This window comes from Gymnodraco acuticeps, unplaced genomic scaffold (genome assembly GCF_902827175.1).
Source record: "Gymnodraco acuticeps unplaced genomic scaffold, fGymAcu1.1, whole genome shotgun sequence".
NCBI lineage: Eukaryota > Metazoa > Chordata > Actinopteri > Perciformes > Bathydraconidae > Gymnodraco > Gymnodraco acuticeps.
In genome coordinates, this window is record NW_022990342.1 from 38,737 (window position 1) to 57,531 (window position 18,795).

An 18,795-nucleotide genomic window follows, 5' to 3' on the forward strand; every position below is an offset into this window, starting at 1 on the left:
TTGACCTAAATCAAAATATAATATTATTTTCAAAAGCTTTTTTTGTCTGATGCTTCAATTAATTTTAAACAGACAGTTCAACAGAAGGATACCCACAAAATGTAATGTTCTCATTTAAATATTGAATTGTTCTCTCTTAGTAAGATCCCATGTTCAATAAAATGGTGGTCTTACCTTGACTTGAAGATGAAGTCCATTTGCCTATCCTTCTGGACAAAAATCTCTATTACTTTTTTGTAAAAGTCCTCCTTATCGTCTTGTAGTTTCAGAAGTCTATCATAAATCTAATCTAATCGATAGATTTATGATTCGAAAAGCTTTTTTGTGGAGGGAAGCCATGCGCAGCTTACTTCCGGGTTTTAGAACGCGTCTCTCTCCTCCTCTTCACACACCATACTTTTCGCGGCACACGTACTTACAGCCAATCAGCTCTGAATTATGTGAGATGACGTATGGTGGGGATGGCAGCACAATGCCCCTATGGTCATTATTTTTTGCCACACACATTAAATAGGAAAATACTCTGAGCATGCGCAGTGTAGTTTTTACAGTCACCGTTCACTTAGACAGTGAGAGGGAGGGGCAGGATCGGGTTTTGTTCCACATGGCTCTAAACAGCTCAATAGGCACACACTGTAGACACTAATTAGAAGAACACAGACTAAAACAGCAATGTACAGACGAATCAGATGATTAACCATGATCTTAAAATATATTTTATATATATTTTAATTTATTTTTTGCATTTTTTCTTAATCATTTTTTTTAATACTTTCTGCTGACACTAGGTGGGGCTGTGCCACCTGCCCCTAATGACCAGTCGCCACTGGATAGATATAAAGAATAATCATAATAATCAGATCTAAATTAAACATTTACAGTAAATAATATAAAGTATAAACATTTCTACAGTCACAACTTCATTATTGTTATTCATACTTTCTGTTATGTAATTTATTCATGTTCCTGTGCTTTCCGTTTCCATCCAGTAATATAATCACAATGCTATTTTGAAGGTGTGTTCAAAACAATCTATGTAATGCAACTTGCTGTACGTACTGCTACACCTACTATTGGGGAATCTGATGTATGTTGTAATGTTTGTGCCGGAGCCGCTTCATCCAAAACAGTACTCCGGTTAGAGAGATGACACCTGATGGGAAATACAGTCTCAATTGCTACACAGTGTGAATATGAGAGGGGGGGAAATGTGTAATAAATGCTTTTTAGACAATAAGAAATATAAAGTTAACTCAACTAAAGTTGCTCAGTATTTTTTTATTGTCAATACTATTACTGCATAACTAATATCTCACTTCTGAAGGTTTAAAGAAAAGGCACCTTAAAATAAAGATTGGTCTTCCAATACATTTAATTGATTTTGTCTTTTGAATTGTTTATCTAAAATCAAGTAGCTATAACCCGTACGTATCGTTTTAAGATACAGTCTGGTTATAATGCTGTTTGAAGGAGGCACACAGGTAAGAGCACTAACTAGCTAATGTATCTTAGCTTGAATTAAATGTATCTTAGATTGAATTAAATGTATTTAGCATATAATTAAGTGACTGCAAAAGACAAATAACTAATGTATATATATTACATATACTGATTTATATATACAGTCCATGGTAAAAACCCATATATACATATATAGGAGCCAAGTGCAGTACAGAGACAGGGAGGCAGATATCCAGGTCCAAACAAAAAGCGAGCTTTATTCTAACAGCAGGCGAGGTAGTAGGACAAAAGTAAAATTAACTAACACTGACAAGGGGACACAAGGAACAGGAGCAGAGGCACCTGCAGCCTTGGCTGCTGTGCTCTCAGTGTTTTGTCTCCCTGTTCCTGCCTGTTGGCATCAGCTGATAGAGGTGTTATTGTGCTTTATCTTGTTATGCACAATGTTGATTATTCTCTCAGAACTATCTAAACACATGGGTCTGCGGTAGAGATCTTCAGCACATTTCTTGTGAATTATCTGGCCGACGCACCAAATAAACCATCAGTGTTGCCATCAAAGTTCCTCTCCCGTGTCTCTCAGAGTCTCCATTGATCCAGAAGTTTCCATCACACTTTTCAAATACCTATTTTAAATTTGAATTAATCATTGTACTTTTCAAAGTGCAGTATCAAAACCTCAGACCCAGAGTTTGATTGATTGATTGAAAAGTTTATTAACAGCTTGTATATTGGGTACAGTACAGTACAGCTCAAAACATACAATTGTTAAGGGGATGCAGACCAGAGAAAGACTTTCGTCTTGTTTACATCAGGGTCCCCCATTTCCAATTCATCATGTCATTTAAGACATATAAGACATATTTGACATACAGATGGCTTATTTACAATTTACATACAGGTGGTTTTTTACATACAGATTGCTTGTTTACAATTTTCATAGTTAGCTCCATATGTGTTCTGTTTATGGACATTTGATTAGCTCAAATTGATCTGTTATTAGCATGACATAGGCTACCTTTGCACAAGGCTTTCTCCGTCCTGTTGAGGATTTTGACGTTCTTCAGAATGGTCCAAAATGTGGTCCAAGTTCTAGTTCATCCTTTGTTGCAGTTCTAAAAGTCTTCTCCGCATTCTGCCTTCGATTCAGAATGTTCTGGTAGAGTGGTCAGTAACTAAGCTGTGCGTCGGTACAGTTATAGCCAATTATTATATTATACTCAGTGGCGGCTGGCCCATAGAAGGCGATAAGGCGCAGCCCTCCCATATATATATTATATAATATATGTATATATATATATATATATATAATATATAGATATATATATATATATATATATATATATATATATATATATATATATATATATATATATATATATATATATATATATATATATGGGAGGGCTTTTTTTAGCTTTTAAATGATTTATTTTATCATTAATATGGTTCCTTAACAGTTAACACAATACACATAGTCTGGAGCTCACTGGGGTCCTGCATATGCTTTAATCAGGCGTTTTGACACTTTTTTCCACGAAAATGATTTTTAATCACTATCATGGGGCTATATAAAACAAATTCCAGGTAATGCGGGGCACAATTGTACCTTTTACTATTTCAATGTATTTGTATTATATATTTTTGGGCAAGCAAAGTGACATTTCTGGGTGATTTTGTCAGTTTATGGAGCTTAGCCCACAAATCCTGGAGGTTCCAGGCCGAATTTGGGAGCTCATAGGCGGCCTGCCATGCGCCCCCACCCGTGGAAAGAAGAAAAAAGTGAAGAAAACGGTTAATTACATCATAAAATAATCAAAGATGAAGTTTTAAAATGTTTTCGAAAAAACACTAAGTGTCAGACGGAAAATATTCATCCATCAATTTCAGACTACCGTCTGCACGATTTCGGAAACCCGGTTTTTGGGTGCTCTCAGAAAAAAAACGGCTGTCTGATATCCTGGATGAATGTATCCGCCCCAAGTAAAATATGCGGTTAAGGCGACCTCTGATGCTGCCCCAGAACTTCTCGTTGGACATTTTTCTTTTTCCATTTTTTTCTTCCTGGTCGTAGTGACGTAGCTGCTCTGAGGATTTCCGCATTGTGTGCTCAGGCTGAGCTCCGCGGTGTCTCGCTGTCTCGCAGACCCCACGCAGCAACCAGGAAACGACACCAGTAATCCAGCTCACCCTGTCTGCTCCTCGAGCCTCAAAGGGCGGAGCAGCGAGCCCCGCAACGTCCCGCCCACACGGCACCCAGACCCCACGCAGCATTCTCGTCCGTTTGTCATTACTGGTGTCATTTTCTGGTTGCGAACGCCATTGTAAAACATAATCACTGATGTTCAGCTGTAACGGTGGTGGACTCATCAGAACAGAGTGGGCGAGCTGACCAATCAGAGCACACTGGGCTCACAGGGAGGGGGAGGGCTGGAGCTCCAACAAGCCGTTTAGGACAGAGTGGATACACATACTATACAGAGATGCTGTATGAGAAACCAATGAGAGTTTGGAACATTGAACAATGTAAATCTATTCTAGTAGACCTCAACAATGGAACTATGATCAGTAGAAATGGCCATGACATGGGACCTTTAATGTTGTGTTTTATACGTGTTGTTTTTATGAATTTTTACTTTGAAAAGTGTCTTTGAGTTTCAAGAAAAGCGCTCAATAAAAAAATGCATTAATATTATCAGATGTTCTGTTGGTTTGTTTAAGTTGTTTTGCATTTTAGTAAACACATTTGAAAAAAAGCTAAGCAACTATATTCCCTTGACTTTAGACTACATGTTATCCATTTTTGTTAAATCATAGGGATGAGAAAACTCCTCAGATTCAGAAAATGCACTGATTATTTTGAGAAAGTGAAAATGTTGTGATGAGAAAAAGTGAGAATTTTGAGAAAGTGAGAATTTTGTGATTTTGAGAAAAAGTGAGAATGTTGTGATTTTGAGAAAAAGTGAGAATTTTGAGGAAAAAGTGAGAATTGAGAACATTTCAGATTTTCAGAGAAAAGCCAACATTTTGAGAAAAAGTGAGGATTTTGAGAAAAAAGTCCACATTATGAGAAAAAAACGTACATAAAACAAAGTGATAATATACAACAGAAGTGATCGTAGAGTTTAGGATTCAAGGGTCTTAATAAAAAGCAAAGGGAGACATTTTTATTCTTTTATTGGCAACAATCTTTATTATCTCTTCCAGTTTTTTTATTTTATTACAAAACACTCACTCCAACCATCCAACACAAGATGAAAGGGAAAGCTAACCGTCTACACTAGCGCTTGGTCGTGTAGATCCAACACCGATCGATGTGATGCTGCCGCTCACACGATGAAGTCATCAAAAATATAAATGTGAACAGCCTTTTTTTTTATTTATATATCTGTCATTAAGCAAAGTGTCTTGAATAGTGTTTGATCGCGGCGAGGAAAAACCAGCCGTTTGAAAAAAACCAGGATAAACTTCAAAGAAATACTGAAGGAAACGGCGTCTTCTCTCGCTCTTCTACTCGCTCTATTTTATTTCCAAAAAAGACATTCAGTTGCGCAAAAAAGGGAACAAAAAAAATAAAGGAAAAAATAACTGATCGAGTGTTCGATCCGTAATACAATCTCTCCCAGTTGAAGAATATTTTTCTTGCTTTTTTTTGTGTTTCTGTTTATGAAGAAGGATTTTGCCGATTCAGGGTTTTTTCTTCTGAATCCTCCGAGCGTCTTCCTCCTCTAGCTGTTGTCGGACTCGTCTTCATCCTCGGCCTCTCGGAGCCACGTGAAGAAGGCGGTGACGGACTTTAGAGCCAGGCCTTTCCCCTGCTGCTCCACCGGGTCTTTGCTCGACTCCCACTTGTAGAAAGCTTCTTGTTTGATCACGTCCTCGTCGTAAAGGCTGTCGAAGAACATCCGCAGCAGGTCTGAAGGAGAGGGGAAACACGAGAGACGTTAATACATTGACTATTTAAACTATATTACATTACTTATTAGACACTTTTATCCAAAGCGACTTACATACTCAATACTGTGGACAATCCCCACAGGAGCACTTTGGGGTGAAGTGTCTCAGGGACATGCTGACTGCAGTGGGGTTTGAACCTGATCACAACACCAACGCACTATTCCACTGCGCCACAGCCTCCCATATTAAACCAATTATAAAGCCTAACACATACTACAACATTCAGAACAAAAAATGGAGAAGCAGCGTTCAGTTATTATGCTCCAAATATCTGGAACAAACTCCCTGCAGGTCCGCTGTAACTTTTAAAAGGAATAATTTACCTACATTTGATTGATTTCTCAAACTTATAACTGAACTTATGAGGCCATATATAGCGGCCCAGCCCTTCGAATATTTTCTGTACGTGGCCCTCGGTGAAAAAAGTTTGGACACCGCTGCTCTAAATGATGTTAAGAAGTCACTCACTGGCCGGCTGCTCCAGCTCCACCATCAGCGCCTGCAGAGCGTAGAGAGCCTGCAGCTCCTTCTTGTCGTCACTCAGGTATTTCTGCAGGACCTTCGCTCTCTTCTTGATCTTAGCGGCGTCCACCTTGTTCGGGTTCTCATCTGCAGGAAACAAAACGCCATTAACGGGACTGGCATGGAGCAGTTTATGAGGTAATTCTGACTTGATTGAATGCGTAATATCTACAGGGAACATGCGGATAACTCACAGATGATGGCTGACTGACAGATGCATGTCATCAGAGCTCTGACCAGCATGTTGGAGGACATCTGCTGCTCATCCAGGTTAGCCTGCACACAGAGACACATTCATTTACACGCATGCAGAGAACCAAGAGCCCTACAACTGGGTTAGGGATTGAAAAGCATTGAGGATTCAAACTGGATTGTTTTGAGATTTGGAGAAAAAGTGAGCATTTTTAGATTTTAAGAAAAAGTGAGAATTTTTGAGATTTTAAGAAAAAATTAGCAATTTGAGGAAAAGTGAGATTTTTTTGGAAAAAGTGAGAATTTTGTGATTTTGAGAAAAAGTGAGGATTTTGAGATTTTTTGAAAATAGCCAACATTTTGAGAAAAAAACTCAGTATTTTGTACATGGCAGGAAGTGTGATTACCTAGAAGAGCATCAGGACTGTTTGAGGCAGATGATAGCTATGTGATTAACATGATGATTCAGCCTCTATGGAGAGAGACATGTGACAAGCATGCTCATTTCTGACGTAGAGCTAATCTGAAGTAAACATTGAATACTGCTTTCTATTCCTCCATCTTGTGACTGTGTAACTCCCTCTCTTGGATATCAGCATGTGAAGGACACTGTTCAGGAACTAGTTGATGCTCTGTATGTGATGACTACTTCCATTCTGGAGAGGATCACAGATACATGGATCCTGAGGTTGAAGCTCAAGCCGGGTACGAGGGATAGCAAACAGAAAAGCAGATGTTAGTAAAGATTCGCCCTTACCTCGATCCAGTCAAACAGCCTCTGGTCGTCGGCCTGATCCTGGATCAGCCTCTGAATCTGTTTGCTCAGCTCCTCAGAGCTCAGCTCCTCCTTCTGACCGTTCTCAGACTCCACACCCAGCGTGAACTCCACCTTCTGCACAACACAAACACGCTTTATTATAATAATAACAACAATACATTCATTACATTTGTATTAGAGCGCTTTTCAAGGCACTCAAAGCGCTTTACAATTACACATATTAGACATGTAACAGTTATTACTGTGGACAATACCCAAATGTATCATCTGTATTTTGTTTTATTATTTTAGACGGTGCACATTGATGGACATTTCTGTTCATGTAGTAGTAGTATTATTTTTTACTTTTTAAAAAAAATTTGAATTCCTGTAGTATTTTTTGACTTTTTACATTAATTATATAGAATATTTTGTATTGTTTTGTTTATATTTGATATGTTTTTAATTTTCTCATTTTATTTGTAATTGTTAATTCTCTGTTCCACTTTTTTTTAAGTATTATTTTATAAAGTCTGAACACTGGGATCAATAAAGTATCTATCGATTCATCTATCTATCCATCCCTCTATCCATCTATCCCTCTATCTATCTATCTATCCATCCCTCTATCCCTCTATCCATCCATCCATCTATCCATCCATCTATCCCTCTATCTATCTATCTATCTATCTATCCATCCCTCTATCCCTCTATCCATCTATCTATCTATCTATCCATCCATCTATCTATCCATCTATCCATCCATCCATCTATTACATTACATTACATTACATTGCATTTAGCTGACGCTTTTATCCAAAGCGACTTACAATAAGTACATTCGACCAGGAAGACACAACCTTGAAGAAAACAGAATCATATAAGTACATCAGGTTTCATAGAGCCAAACATTTCAAGTGCTACTCAACTGGCTTTAGGTAAGCCAGTCCTTTAGTAGTATAAAATTGCTTCGTTAATAGTTCTAACGCTCGAAGTGGAGTCGAAAGAGATGAGTTTTCAGTTTGCGCCGGAAGATGTGCAAGCTATCTGCTGTCCTGATGTCAATGGGGAGCTCATTCCACCATCTTGGAGCCAGGACAGCAAACCCACGTGTTTTCGCCGATGGGAACTTGGGTCCCCCTCGCAGCGAGGGCGCAACGAGTCGTTTGGCTGATGCAGAGCGTAGTGCACGCGCTGGGGTGTACGGTTTAACCATGTCCTGGATGTAGGAAGGGCCAGATCCATTCGCAGCATGGTAAGCAAGTACCAGTGTCTTGAAGTGGATTCTAGCAGTTACCGGAAGCCAGTGAAGGGAGCGGAGGAGCGGAGTGGTGTGGGAGAATTTAGGAAGGTTGAAGACCAGACGAGCCGCTGCATTCTGGATGAGCTGCAGAGGTCGGATGGCACATGCAGGTAGACCAGCCAGGAGGGAGTTGCAGTAGTCTAGGCGTGAGATGACGAGAGCCTGGACCAGAACCTGAGTCGCTTTCTGAGTCAGCTGGGGACGTATCTTCCTGATGTTGTAAAGCGTGTATCTGCAGCAACGGGTTGTAGCAGCGATGTTTGCAGTGAAGGACAGGTTGTTATCTAGGGTCAAACCCAGATTCCTTGCAGTCTGAGTCGGGGAAACAACTGAGGTGCCGATGTTGATTGTCAGGTCAAGAGTTGGACAATCTTTTCCCGGGAGGAAGAGCAGCTCAGTCTTGTCAAGGTTGAGCTTGAGGTGGTGAGCAGACATCCACTGAGAGATGTCAGCTAGACAAGCAGAGATGCGTGCGACGACCTGGGTCTCTGAGCGGGAGAAAGGACAGAATTAATTGGGTGTCGTCAGCGTAGCAGTGGTAAGAAAAACCATGCGGGCTAATGGACTGATCCGAGCGAGTTTGTGTACAGGGAGAAGAGGAGGGGACCAAGACAGAGCCCTGAGGGACCCCCGTAGTTAATTGACAAGGGTCGGACTCAGACCCTCTCCAAGTCACCCTGTAGGTACGGTCTTTCAGGTATGAGGTGAGGAGGGAAAGTGCAGAGCCTGAAACTCCAAGTTTTTGGAGAGTGCGAAGGAGGATCTGATGATTCACCGTGTCGAATGCAGCAGACAGGTCCAACAGGATGATGACAGAGGAGAGGGATGCAGTTTTGGCAGTGTGCAGTTCCTCCGTGACAGCAATGAGAGCAGTTTCTGTGGAGTGACCTGCCTTGAAACCAGACTGGTGCGGATCCAGAAGGTTGTTCTGATTGAGATAACAGGAGAGTTGTTTAAAGACAGCGCGTTCAAGTGATTTAGACAGGAACGGGAGGAGAGAGACAGGCCTGTAGTTTATAACATCAGACGGGTTGAGAGTGGGTTTCTTTTGGAGAGGGTTTACTCTTGCCTCCTTGAGACTGTTTGGAAAGTGACCAGAAGTTAGAGAAGTGTTGATGAAATGGTTGAGGAACGGTAGAATATCAGGAGCGATAGTCTGAAGGAGGTTTTGAAGGGATAGGGTCCAGAGGACAGGTGGTAGGGCGGGCAGAGTAATGAGGGTAAGAACCTCACTTGGAGAGAGGGGAAAAGGGAGGTTAGTGTGTTGGTGGAAGGAGGGTCTGGTGACCCAGGGGTGAGTAAAGGTGAGTCAGAAAAAAGAAGAGCGGAATATCATCAACCTTTTTTCAAAGTGGGTAACAAAGTCGCTTGACAGAAGTGAGGAGGGGGGAGGAGCTTTTGGGGGGTCCAAGAGGGTGGAGAAGATGGAAATAGTTTTTAGGATTGGAATAGGAAGATTGGATCTTATCTTGAAAGAAAGTGCTTTTTGCCTGAGAGATCGAAGCAGAGGAGAAGAGGAGAGGAGAGCTTGATAGGTTAGGAGGTCGTCACGGTGTTTGGATTTCCCACCATTTCCGCTCTGCTGCCCTAAGGACGGTTCTATTAGCACGCAGTGCATCATTTAGCCAGGGACGCAGGAGGGGACTGACGAGCCTGCCGAGATGTGAGAGGACAGAGCGAGTCCAGAGTGGATGAGAGAGTAGAGAGGAGAGTTTCTGCAGCAGAGTTTGGAGGCAGTAGTTGGAACGAATCAGAGGAAGGCAGGGCTGAGAGCACCGACGAGGCAAAGGTAGAGGGGGAGAGGGAGCGAAGGTTACGGCGGACAAGTGTAGGATGGGAAGAGATTAGTTTGTTATGTTTGGAAAGGGATAGAGAGAATGAAATGAAGAAGTGATCGGATGTGTGGAGCGGGTTTACAGAGAGGTTAGAAGTAGCGCAGTTCCTTGAGAATATGAGATCAAGGACATTGCCAGCTTTATGAGTCGGTGGGGACGGAGACAGTGAGAAAGCAAAGGCGGTTAACAGAGATGTTAGTTCGTCTATCTTCCCCATCTGGAGGTTGAAGTCTCAGAGAAGTACAGCGGGAGGGCCAGTTTCAGGGATGTGTGAGAGGAGATGATCTAATTCCTCCAAGAAGTCCCCCAAGGCGCCTGGTGGACGGTAGAGAACAACAATGGTTAACTGTATAGGATGGGTTACTGTGACGGCATGGAACTCAAAGGTGGAAGGAGTGAAGTTAGGTAGCTTGAAGAGGGAAAAGCTCCATTTGGGAGAGAGCAGGAGACCAGTGCCACCTCCTCTGCCAGTGGGTCTGGGTGTATGGGAGAAGGAATATGCAGTGGAGAGAGCTGCTGGGGTGGATGTGTTGGATGGAGTAATCCAGGTCTCAGTGAGAGCAAGGAAATCCAGAGACTGCAGGGAGGCGTAGCCAGAGATGAAGTCAGCCTTGGGAACAGCTGACTGGCAGTTCCACAGGCCACCTGAAACTAGATGTTGGATCTCAGTGGAGCACGTGGGATAGACGAGAGCAGGCCGGTTATATCGATTACGAGATACACGGGGCCAGTGATAATTGCGAGAAGACACATGAACAGGAATGGAGAAAATACACATGATTATAGCATGAGGGGCTAAACAACAAAATGAAAAAATAAAAACACCAACGATACTTAGCTCAATCAAAGTAGGATTTGCCTCCTCTTTGCCTCCCTCGTGACTCCCGTAGGACTCTAATGTCTTTGTCAGTCTTAGCCTGTCTGACGCTGACGCTCCAGGAAAGTGATACCTAAAATGGACGCCTGATTGCTCAGTTCTCACAGCTGTAGGGGCACGCCCCTCTAATTAGTTAACTATCTACAGCTGATGGGCGACAATAGACTGGCCCTGCCTATATTAATAATGCAGGCTTGAGTGCTGAGACCTGTAAAGCAGGTTTCGCCATCCATCCATCCATCTATCCATCCATCCATCCATCCATCCATCCATCTATCTATCTATCCATCCATCCATCTATCTATCCATCCATCCATCCATCTATCTATCCATCTATCTATCTATCCATCCATCCATCCATCCATCCATCCATCCATCTATATATCTATCCATCTATCCATCCATCCATCCATCCATCCATCCATCTATCCATCCATCTATCTATCTATCTATCCATCCATCCATCTATCCATCCATTCATCTATCCATCCATCCATCTGTCCATCCATCTATCTATCCATCCATCTATCTATCCATCTATCTGTCCATCTATCCATCTATCTGTCCATCTATCCATCTATCCATCTATCCATCTATCCATCTATCATCTATCTATCCATCTGTCCATCCATCTATCCATCTATCTAGTATCTATCTGTCCATCCATCTATCTATCCATCTATCCATCTATCTATCCATCTATCCATCAATCTATCTATCCATCCATCCATCTATCCATCCATCCATCCATCCATCCATCTATATATCTATCTATCCATCCATCCATCTATCCATCCATCTGTCCATCCATCTATCTAGTATCTATCTGTCCATCCATCTATCTATCCATCAATCTATCTATCTATCCATCCATCCATCTATCCATCCATCTGTCCATCCATCTATCTAGTATCTATCTGTCCATCCATCCATCTATCCATCTATCTGTCCATCTATCCATCTATCCATCCATCTATCCATCTATCTATCCTGTCCATCCATCTATCCATCTATCCATCTATCTATCACACCAGAGTGAGCTAAGAGGCTATTTTTCATCTGTATTCTGTGAACAGATATTGTAAAGTCGCCCTTAAAACACATTACACTTAACACAATCAGTAAACACATGCAACACAGAGGCCTATAATAGTGGAAATAATAAATAAAACATACAGATAACATAGCAAAAAAACAGCCACAGGTTAAAGCAGTACAAAGACAGAACATGTGACTCGTTCTCTAGCTGTTCTTTATATATTACCTCTACTCGACACACTGTATTTTAATTATTCAAGTAAAGGGAATCATTATTTACGTTGATTATTCATTTATTGATCTGCATATCTTGAGTCTGAAAGCTACACTGCAGGTCTTCATTATAAGGTGTGATTAACAACTGTATTTATTAGGGCTGTCAAGTTAACGCGTTAATAACGCAAAACATTTTGTAACGCCACTAATTTTTTTAACGCGATTAACGCATGTGTATTTTTTGTCCTCGGCCGCCCCGTAGTTTCAGAGCGCATCGAGTTTAAAATACCATCTACAAGCTGATGCTGACAGCCCCGCTCCTGCCGCCCGCTTGTGGCAGACCAGACTTCCACGCTCACCGGCAGGCACCGACTGGCTGTTGGGAGGACCGGGAGGGTGTGTGTATGTGTGGCCCGAGCGAGAGAGAGACCTTACGTGCATTGTTGTTGTTAGCATCTGGTGCTAGCTAGCTGCGCTAACGAATATGGAGCTGTTTAAATGAAAACAGAGGAGCGACATTTCGCCACAACTGCGCCGAGCACTTGACTTTATGCAGGAAGCCAGACAGTGGGACATTGTACGAAAAGTCAGCACACTCAGCACGGATAGTGCAACATGATTGCAGCGTCCAGGCAGCTCCCGTTCGAGCATATGCCTTGAGTTGCACATAGCTCCAACGATCCATCACACACACACACACACACACACACACACACACACACACACACACACACACACACACACACACACACACACACACACACACACACACACAATTTGTATTGTATTATTGTATGAGAGGTTCCAGGTTGTTGTGTTTAATATTCATGAGAATATTTGTCATTGTTCAAATGATAATAAACATTAGCATAAAGCATATTTGTCCACTCATATGTTGATAAGAGTATTAAAAAACTTGGAAAATATTCCTCTATGGAACATTTAGAACAGATAAAAAATGTGCGATTAATTTGCGATTAACTATTTTAATCGACTGACAGCCCTAGTATTTATATGTTAGTAAATATCCTCACCTTCTCAGTCACAAACTTGTTGACGTCGACGTCCTCGGGGAGGAAGTCTCTCCACCGGAGACCGCCCTCTCGCCACATCGCTCCTGCCTTTTTATGGCTCTAAAGAAGAAAATATTGTTTAAAAAAAGGTTGTAGACTCTTTCCCTTCTGATGTGCAGTCACCATATCAACTGAGTCAGATACACAACATTTTCTCAGTGTAATTTTTTTTCAGAAGAATAAAAACATTCAACGAAACGATAAAATGAATTGAAGTGGGACATCCCCAAATATATATATCCAAAGCTTTAGTATAGCGACCCAGAAACAGAAAATATATTATACTAACATTTATAAAACGGACAAGTCAAATCAAGCAATCTGATTGGTTCTTAGCCGTGATAAAATGAGCGTATATCACGGTGTAGAATTGTAGTTACTTTTCACAAGTCAGTATCCCTCCGCGTCTGAGAAAAAGCTACAACCGTTACTGTACATTACGTCCGTTACGAAACTAACTAACTAACTAACAAAGCTCAAGATGGAAACATGTAAGGGATAATGTGCAGCAAGGACTTATTGACCGTTGTTAAGGTCGCTCACATCTGCAGAAAGAAGTCCGGTCGATTTAACTGTACAGTTGGGCTGAAAAGCAAACTGGGACAAGAAAACAGCGGAGAAGTAACGGGGCAGAAACCCTCCTTTTTACGCAACGGTCCAGACATAGACATCAAACAGCAAAAAACATTCAGTTATCAGTTCCTTTGGCATTAGGGCAGGGATATCTAGATACTTTCCAAGGTTTGACCTAATGAATTGTGCTACTTTTAAAGCAAGCAACGATGTTTTCAAATCTGAAAAAAAAAAGGTCTGCTAAAAAGGCTATCTAAGCAGTTCCTACCGTTGCTAGGTAGTTGAAACAATAACAACGGACTATTTTTGATCTGCCTGTCGGGTGTTTTTTACCCATAATGACCGCCTCGCAGCACATTATCCCTTACTTAACTTCGACCTCCGGGGTGGCCTTACTATGGAGGAGTGGATTGAGCAGTGCCTATCTCCAGAAAAAAAAGAACATAAACGACGACATGCAGAGCTACGTGAAGAGCAGGTAGACCAACTGGAGAAGTACCACCATTCAAAAGCTTTCTGACCGTTAGTGGCCACAGGTGCGAAAGCTCTCTCCAGAGCTACTGGAAGCCAAATCTCGGGGACCGGAGAAAGTGGAGCAATATTCTGACCACGCCAAGCAACAGCCTAGAACAACCTCAACCTACAAGTAACCACGTAAGCCATGCTACTGATGCTGGACAGGTTTTCAGTGGCTGCACAATAAACGGCTACAGACACATTAATGTAAATAAATAGCCAAATAATGGATCAACGCTCTCTGTCTAATATGTTCGCTAGCTGTTAGTGTTGTTGCATAGCAACCACCTCGCACTATGTTTTGCTTCGCGTCGGGCCGAACCACGCCCCTTAGTTGTGATATAATGACCATATACCACGGCCTGTCGTGAGCTATTGCTTAAGTATACAACTGGAGAGAGTTCATGTGTTAGACCAGTGGTTCTCAAAGTGGGGGGCGCGCCTCCCTGGGGGGCGCAGAGGCATGCCAGGGGGGCGCGAGAGACAAGGAGGAAAAATGGTTGTAAAAAAATTTAAATAAATAATCATAATTTGAAAAATTCTTGATTCGAAATAATATAACGCAGTACAGTACTATTACGTCTGGGTCTCTGTGTTTCATTAAAGCTCGACTGTGTGGTGGTGTGTGTGTGTGTGTGTGTGTGTGTGTGTGTGTGGTGTGTGTGTGGTGTGTGTGTGGTGTGGTGTTGTGGTGGTGTTGTGTGTGTGTGGTGTGTGTGTGTGTGTGTGTGTGGATGTGTGTGTGTGTGTGTGTGTGTGTGTGTGTGTGTGTGTGTGTGTGTGTGTGTTGTGGTGTGTGTGTGTGTGTGTGGAGTGAACGAGCCATTTTGTGTGCACGAGCGAGAGAGAGCGCACCGGTACTGGAGATTGTTGTTGTTAGCTTCTGGTGCTAGCGAGCTACGCTAACAGATATAAGGAGTTTTTTCAACAACAAAGTGGAGGAGAGTCCTCTCCTGTCAGACTGAGAGACTCAGTGAGCTAAAGTACTCTCAGTGTTATCTCAGTGGGTCTCAAACGTTTTGGTCACCATTAATGTAAACAGCTATTTCCGAGGCACACGTTTATATGATCATTATAGTTATACAAAAATAAGAGAATAAATGAAAAAACAGGTATGAAATACTATATGACAGTAAAAAAAAGAATAAAGTTTAAAAGGATGATTTGTAAAATATCCATAAAGAAAAAGTAAATCTGTTTACAGTTCTGTTTCATATGGGTGTTGAGAGAGGTATCCATAGATCTCTTCATGTTGCTCTCAAAGTGCACCAGATTGATGCTTTTAACTTCAATATTTAAAAATAAATCTTCCCGGGGGAGCTTGCCCTCGGACCCCCCTATGTGAGGTCCACACACGACCTACAAAAATAGCACTTTACCCCTGCTTACACCTATATGCCGTGAGCTGATTATCGAGCCTTCATTGTAACTGTCACACTGTGTATATGCGTGGGGAGTGTTGCAGTAGAACATTCAACTGTAGCACCCGGTACATTAATGGGAAACCCTAAATGTTTGAGCACCCTCTATGAAACGTCAAGCTACCCCACAGCACCCCTAAAAGAAATCTCTAGCGCCGCCACTGAGCCTGACTATTTGTGTTGGGGGGGCCCGACTTTTTTTTTTCTCCAAAGGGGGGGCCTGACAGAAAAAGTTTGAGAACCACTGTGTTAGACAGACACATTAACAACCTTAAAGAACATCAAATGGTCCCAAAACAGTTATTTTTCTCATATATGAACAAAGGGGGAAATTATGGGTGAAATTCCCCCAAATTAAACTGATATTTTGCTCAGAGAAAAAGTGCGAATTTTGTGATTTTGAGAAAGTGAGAATTTTGAGAAAAAGTCAACATTTTTAGATTTTGAGAAAAAGTGCCAATTTTTGGATTTTGAGAAAAAGTGAGCATTTTGTGATTTGAGAACTGTTCAAATGCTAAGATTTAATGAGAATATGAAGGTTCCCACACATTTCCATGGCACAAAACCTTTCCATGACTTTTTACATGACCTATAATAACATTTATTATAAAACGATTGGTCGACTAACACTTATTTAACGTCTACAAGACTTTAAGTCGTGCTTTTGTGTCAATCTTTGAGGACAAACTCAGTTTTACAGATCCATAAATGGTAGAAATGAAATGTGCTTTGAAGTAAAATAACTTCAGCCATTTCTTAGTATTAAAGTATAGATAATTGACTATAACTAAGAGTTTCTCACCATTTCTTTGCACAGTAAGTTGAGGATTTGCACCAGCAGGACTCCGGCTTGGCCCAGAGGAATCAAAGGTTTGGAAATCTCCCTGGAGGAACAAAGGTCAAACACAGGTTAACATCAAGTAGCCAGAAAGGGATGTTCTCCTGCAGATTTGTCCCATGTGAGGAGGGGGCTTCTAACCTGAAAAGCTCCCCCATGGGGATGCCTCCCTCGTGTAGCATGGGGGAGATCAGCTCTGCCAGGTACAGCCAGATGTGAGGGATGTCGATGGCCATGTCTTCAGCCACCTCCAGGATCTCCTGCAGCCTGAGGACACACAGCGAGGACACATTTAAGCGTTTATTTATAGGATGAAGCACAAATTTAAACGCACTCAAACAATGAGAAGACTAAGCATAAAGGCATCACATAAGTTTAAGGTAAGAATAAAAAGAGAGAAATTAGACATTTTGAGAGTAATTAAGTAGCTTAAACCATCATTTACCCTACTGGCTTCTGCTCATTTTAAATCCTGACGTTCTAAACATTACTTTTATTTTATCAATCTCCTGCCGCCTGAGGTCACACAGCGAGGACACATCTAAACGTTTATTTATAGGTGAAGCACAACTTTAACCCTTAGATGCATAAGTGGGTCTTTTTTGACCCGGTGAGGTGGTTTTCTTGAAGTATCTTTGTAATTAAAATGTTTTATCATTTCATATTCCAGCTATTCCTCAAAAAACATGTTTTGGATATCATGGCATTCAAATTTTAAATGTACATTTTAAGAAATTGTAGTTTTTGTATTTCTACTCCAAGCTTCCATAAGTGGGTCAAAAATGACCCGCATGCATTTCCTATGGGATCCTTTGATTCTTATCACCCGTTGCTGTCAGGAATACATTCACTGTCGACCACACATCACAGTCTACAAGTGACACCTCTCAGGAAGATTATTTTACACAGCAAGATCTGATACCTGTCAGTATAATAATACATTATATTTGTGTAGGGCTTTTCAAGGACTCAACATCGCTTTACAATATAAGGGACGGTTAGGGTGGGGGGTATGGGACTATCAAACTTGATCAACCGACATGGATTGATGGGGAGGTGGGCTATGAGTAGACAAGAGAAGAGATGAGTTTTGAAAAGGAACTGGAATACTGTGAGGGTCTCAGAATAGCGGAGATCTTTGAATCAATTTGCTCAAAACGTTTTTTTCAAAATGTAAAAAAATTATAAATAGTGAAAGATTAAATATAAAATATTTCTAGTGTGAACCAAAATATAATACTAAATATTATACAAGTGATTTTTCTTAACCAAAATGACAAAAATGGCATAAAAACACATATTATTCTAATACGGGTCCTTTTTGACCCACTTATGGAAGAGTGTAGGGTCCAATCACTCGGGCATCTAAGGGTTAAATAAAACTAACTAAACTAGAACAAGGTTAAACACACTCAAAAGATTAAAAAAACTAAGCAAAAAGGCATCACATAAGTTTAAGGTAAGAATAAAGCAAGAGAAATTAGACTTTTTGAGAGTAATTAATTGGCTTAAACCATCATTTCCCCTACTGGCTTCTGCTCATTTTAAATCCTGACGTTATAAACTTTATTTCAATAAAACATGCAACAGAAAGTAAGTGGTACAACTTGCTCTGATGTATTTGGTGTTTTGATTATGTGAATACACCAAGTTTTTACAACTCATGCAATCTTAAACAATCTTTTGCAATATTTAATTTTAAAAAGAAATGGGTTTTTTCTTGTGTTTTATTTTTTACTTAAATTGAAAATGCGTAACAAAACAGGTGGATTGAAACACAGCTACACCCCAGTTTCACATGTCTACTCCCTCCAGAGAGTTCAACTGAAACTAACCTCGATCCTCATCTCAAACGTTGTTGTTTTTTTGTTTTTTTTCAATTGGACAGTCATTAAAATAGATTTTTAGAGGCGTGGGAACCTTCGTGTTTTCTGTGAAGTTCTAGATACCTCACATGCCCCTTTCACACCAACGCAGTTCCCGTTCTAACTCCGTGCTAGAGCTTTTCTGGTTCGGAACCGTTTTTTCTTTTCAGCCCCCGTTTTGTTCACACCGCTTAGAACCCGACTGGTGCTGCTGCGTCATGACGTCACCGTTTACGTCGCTGATTTTCTCCCCAACTGCGTTACGGCGTTCACAACAACAACAACAATGGGGGACTGCGTCGGGTCGGTGATCGTGTTGCTTTTAATCACACGAAGCCAGATTAAATTAAT

General features: G+C 41.1%; 1 protein-coding gene across 3 annotated transcripts in view; it reads right to left on the minus strand.

Annotated features, from left to right (window-relative positions):
- Positions 1-4,621: 4,621 nt before the first annotated feature.
- LOC117550997 (eukaryotic translation initiation factor 4 gamma 1-like) overlaps positions 4,622-18,795 on the minus strand; it is a 60,521-nt gene continuing 46,347 nt past the window's right edge. For all 3 annotated transcript variants that reach the window (XM_034223648.1, XM_034223647.1, XM_034223649.1), the window contains 7 exons: positions 16,721-16,846; positions 16,544-16,625; positions 13,193-13,291; positions 6,890-7,024; positions 6,135-6,216; positions 5,887-6,027; positions 4,622-5,377 (listed from right to left, as the gene is read on the minus strand). In XM_034223648.1, the coding sequence (XP_034079539.1) occupies positions 5,190-5,377; positions 5,887-6,027; positions 6,135-6,216; positions 6,890-7,024; positions 13,193-13,291; positions 16,544-16,625; positions 16,721-16,846 (853 nt within the window). In that variant the 3' untranslated portion in view covers positions 4,622-5,189. The remainder of the gene's footprint in view (positions 5,378-5,886; positions 6,028-6,134; positions 6,217-6,889; positions 7,025-13,192; positions 13,292-16,543; positions 16,626-16,720; positions 16,847-18,795) is intronic.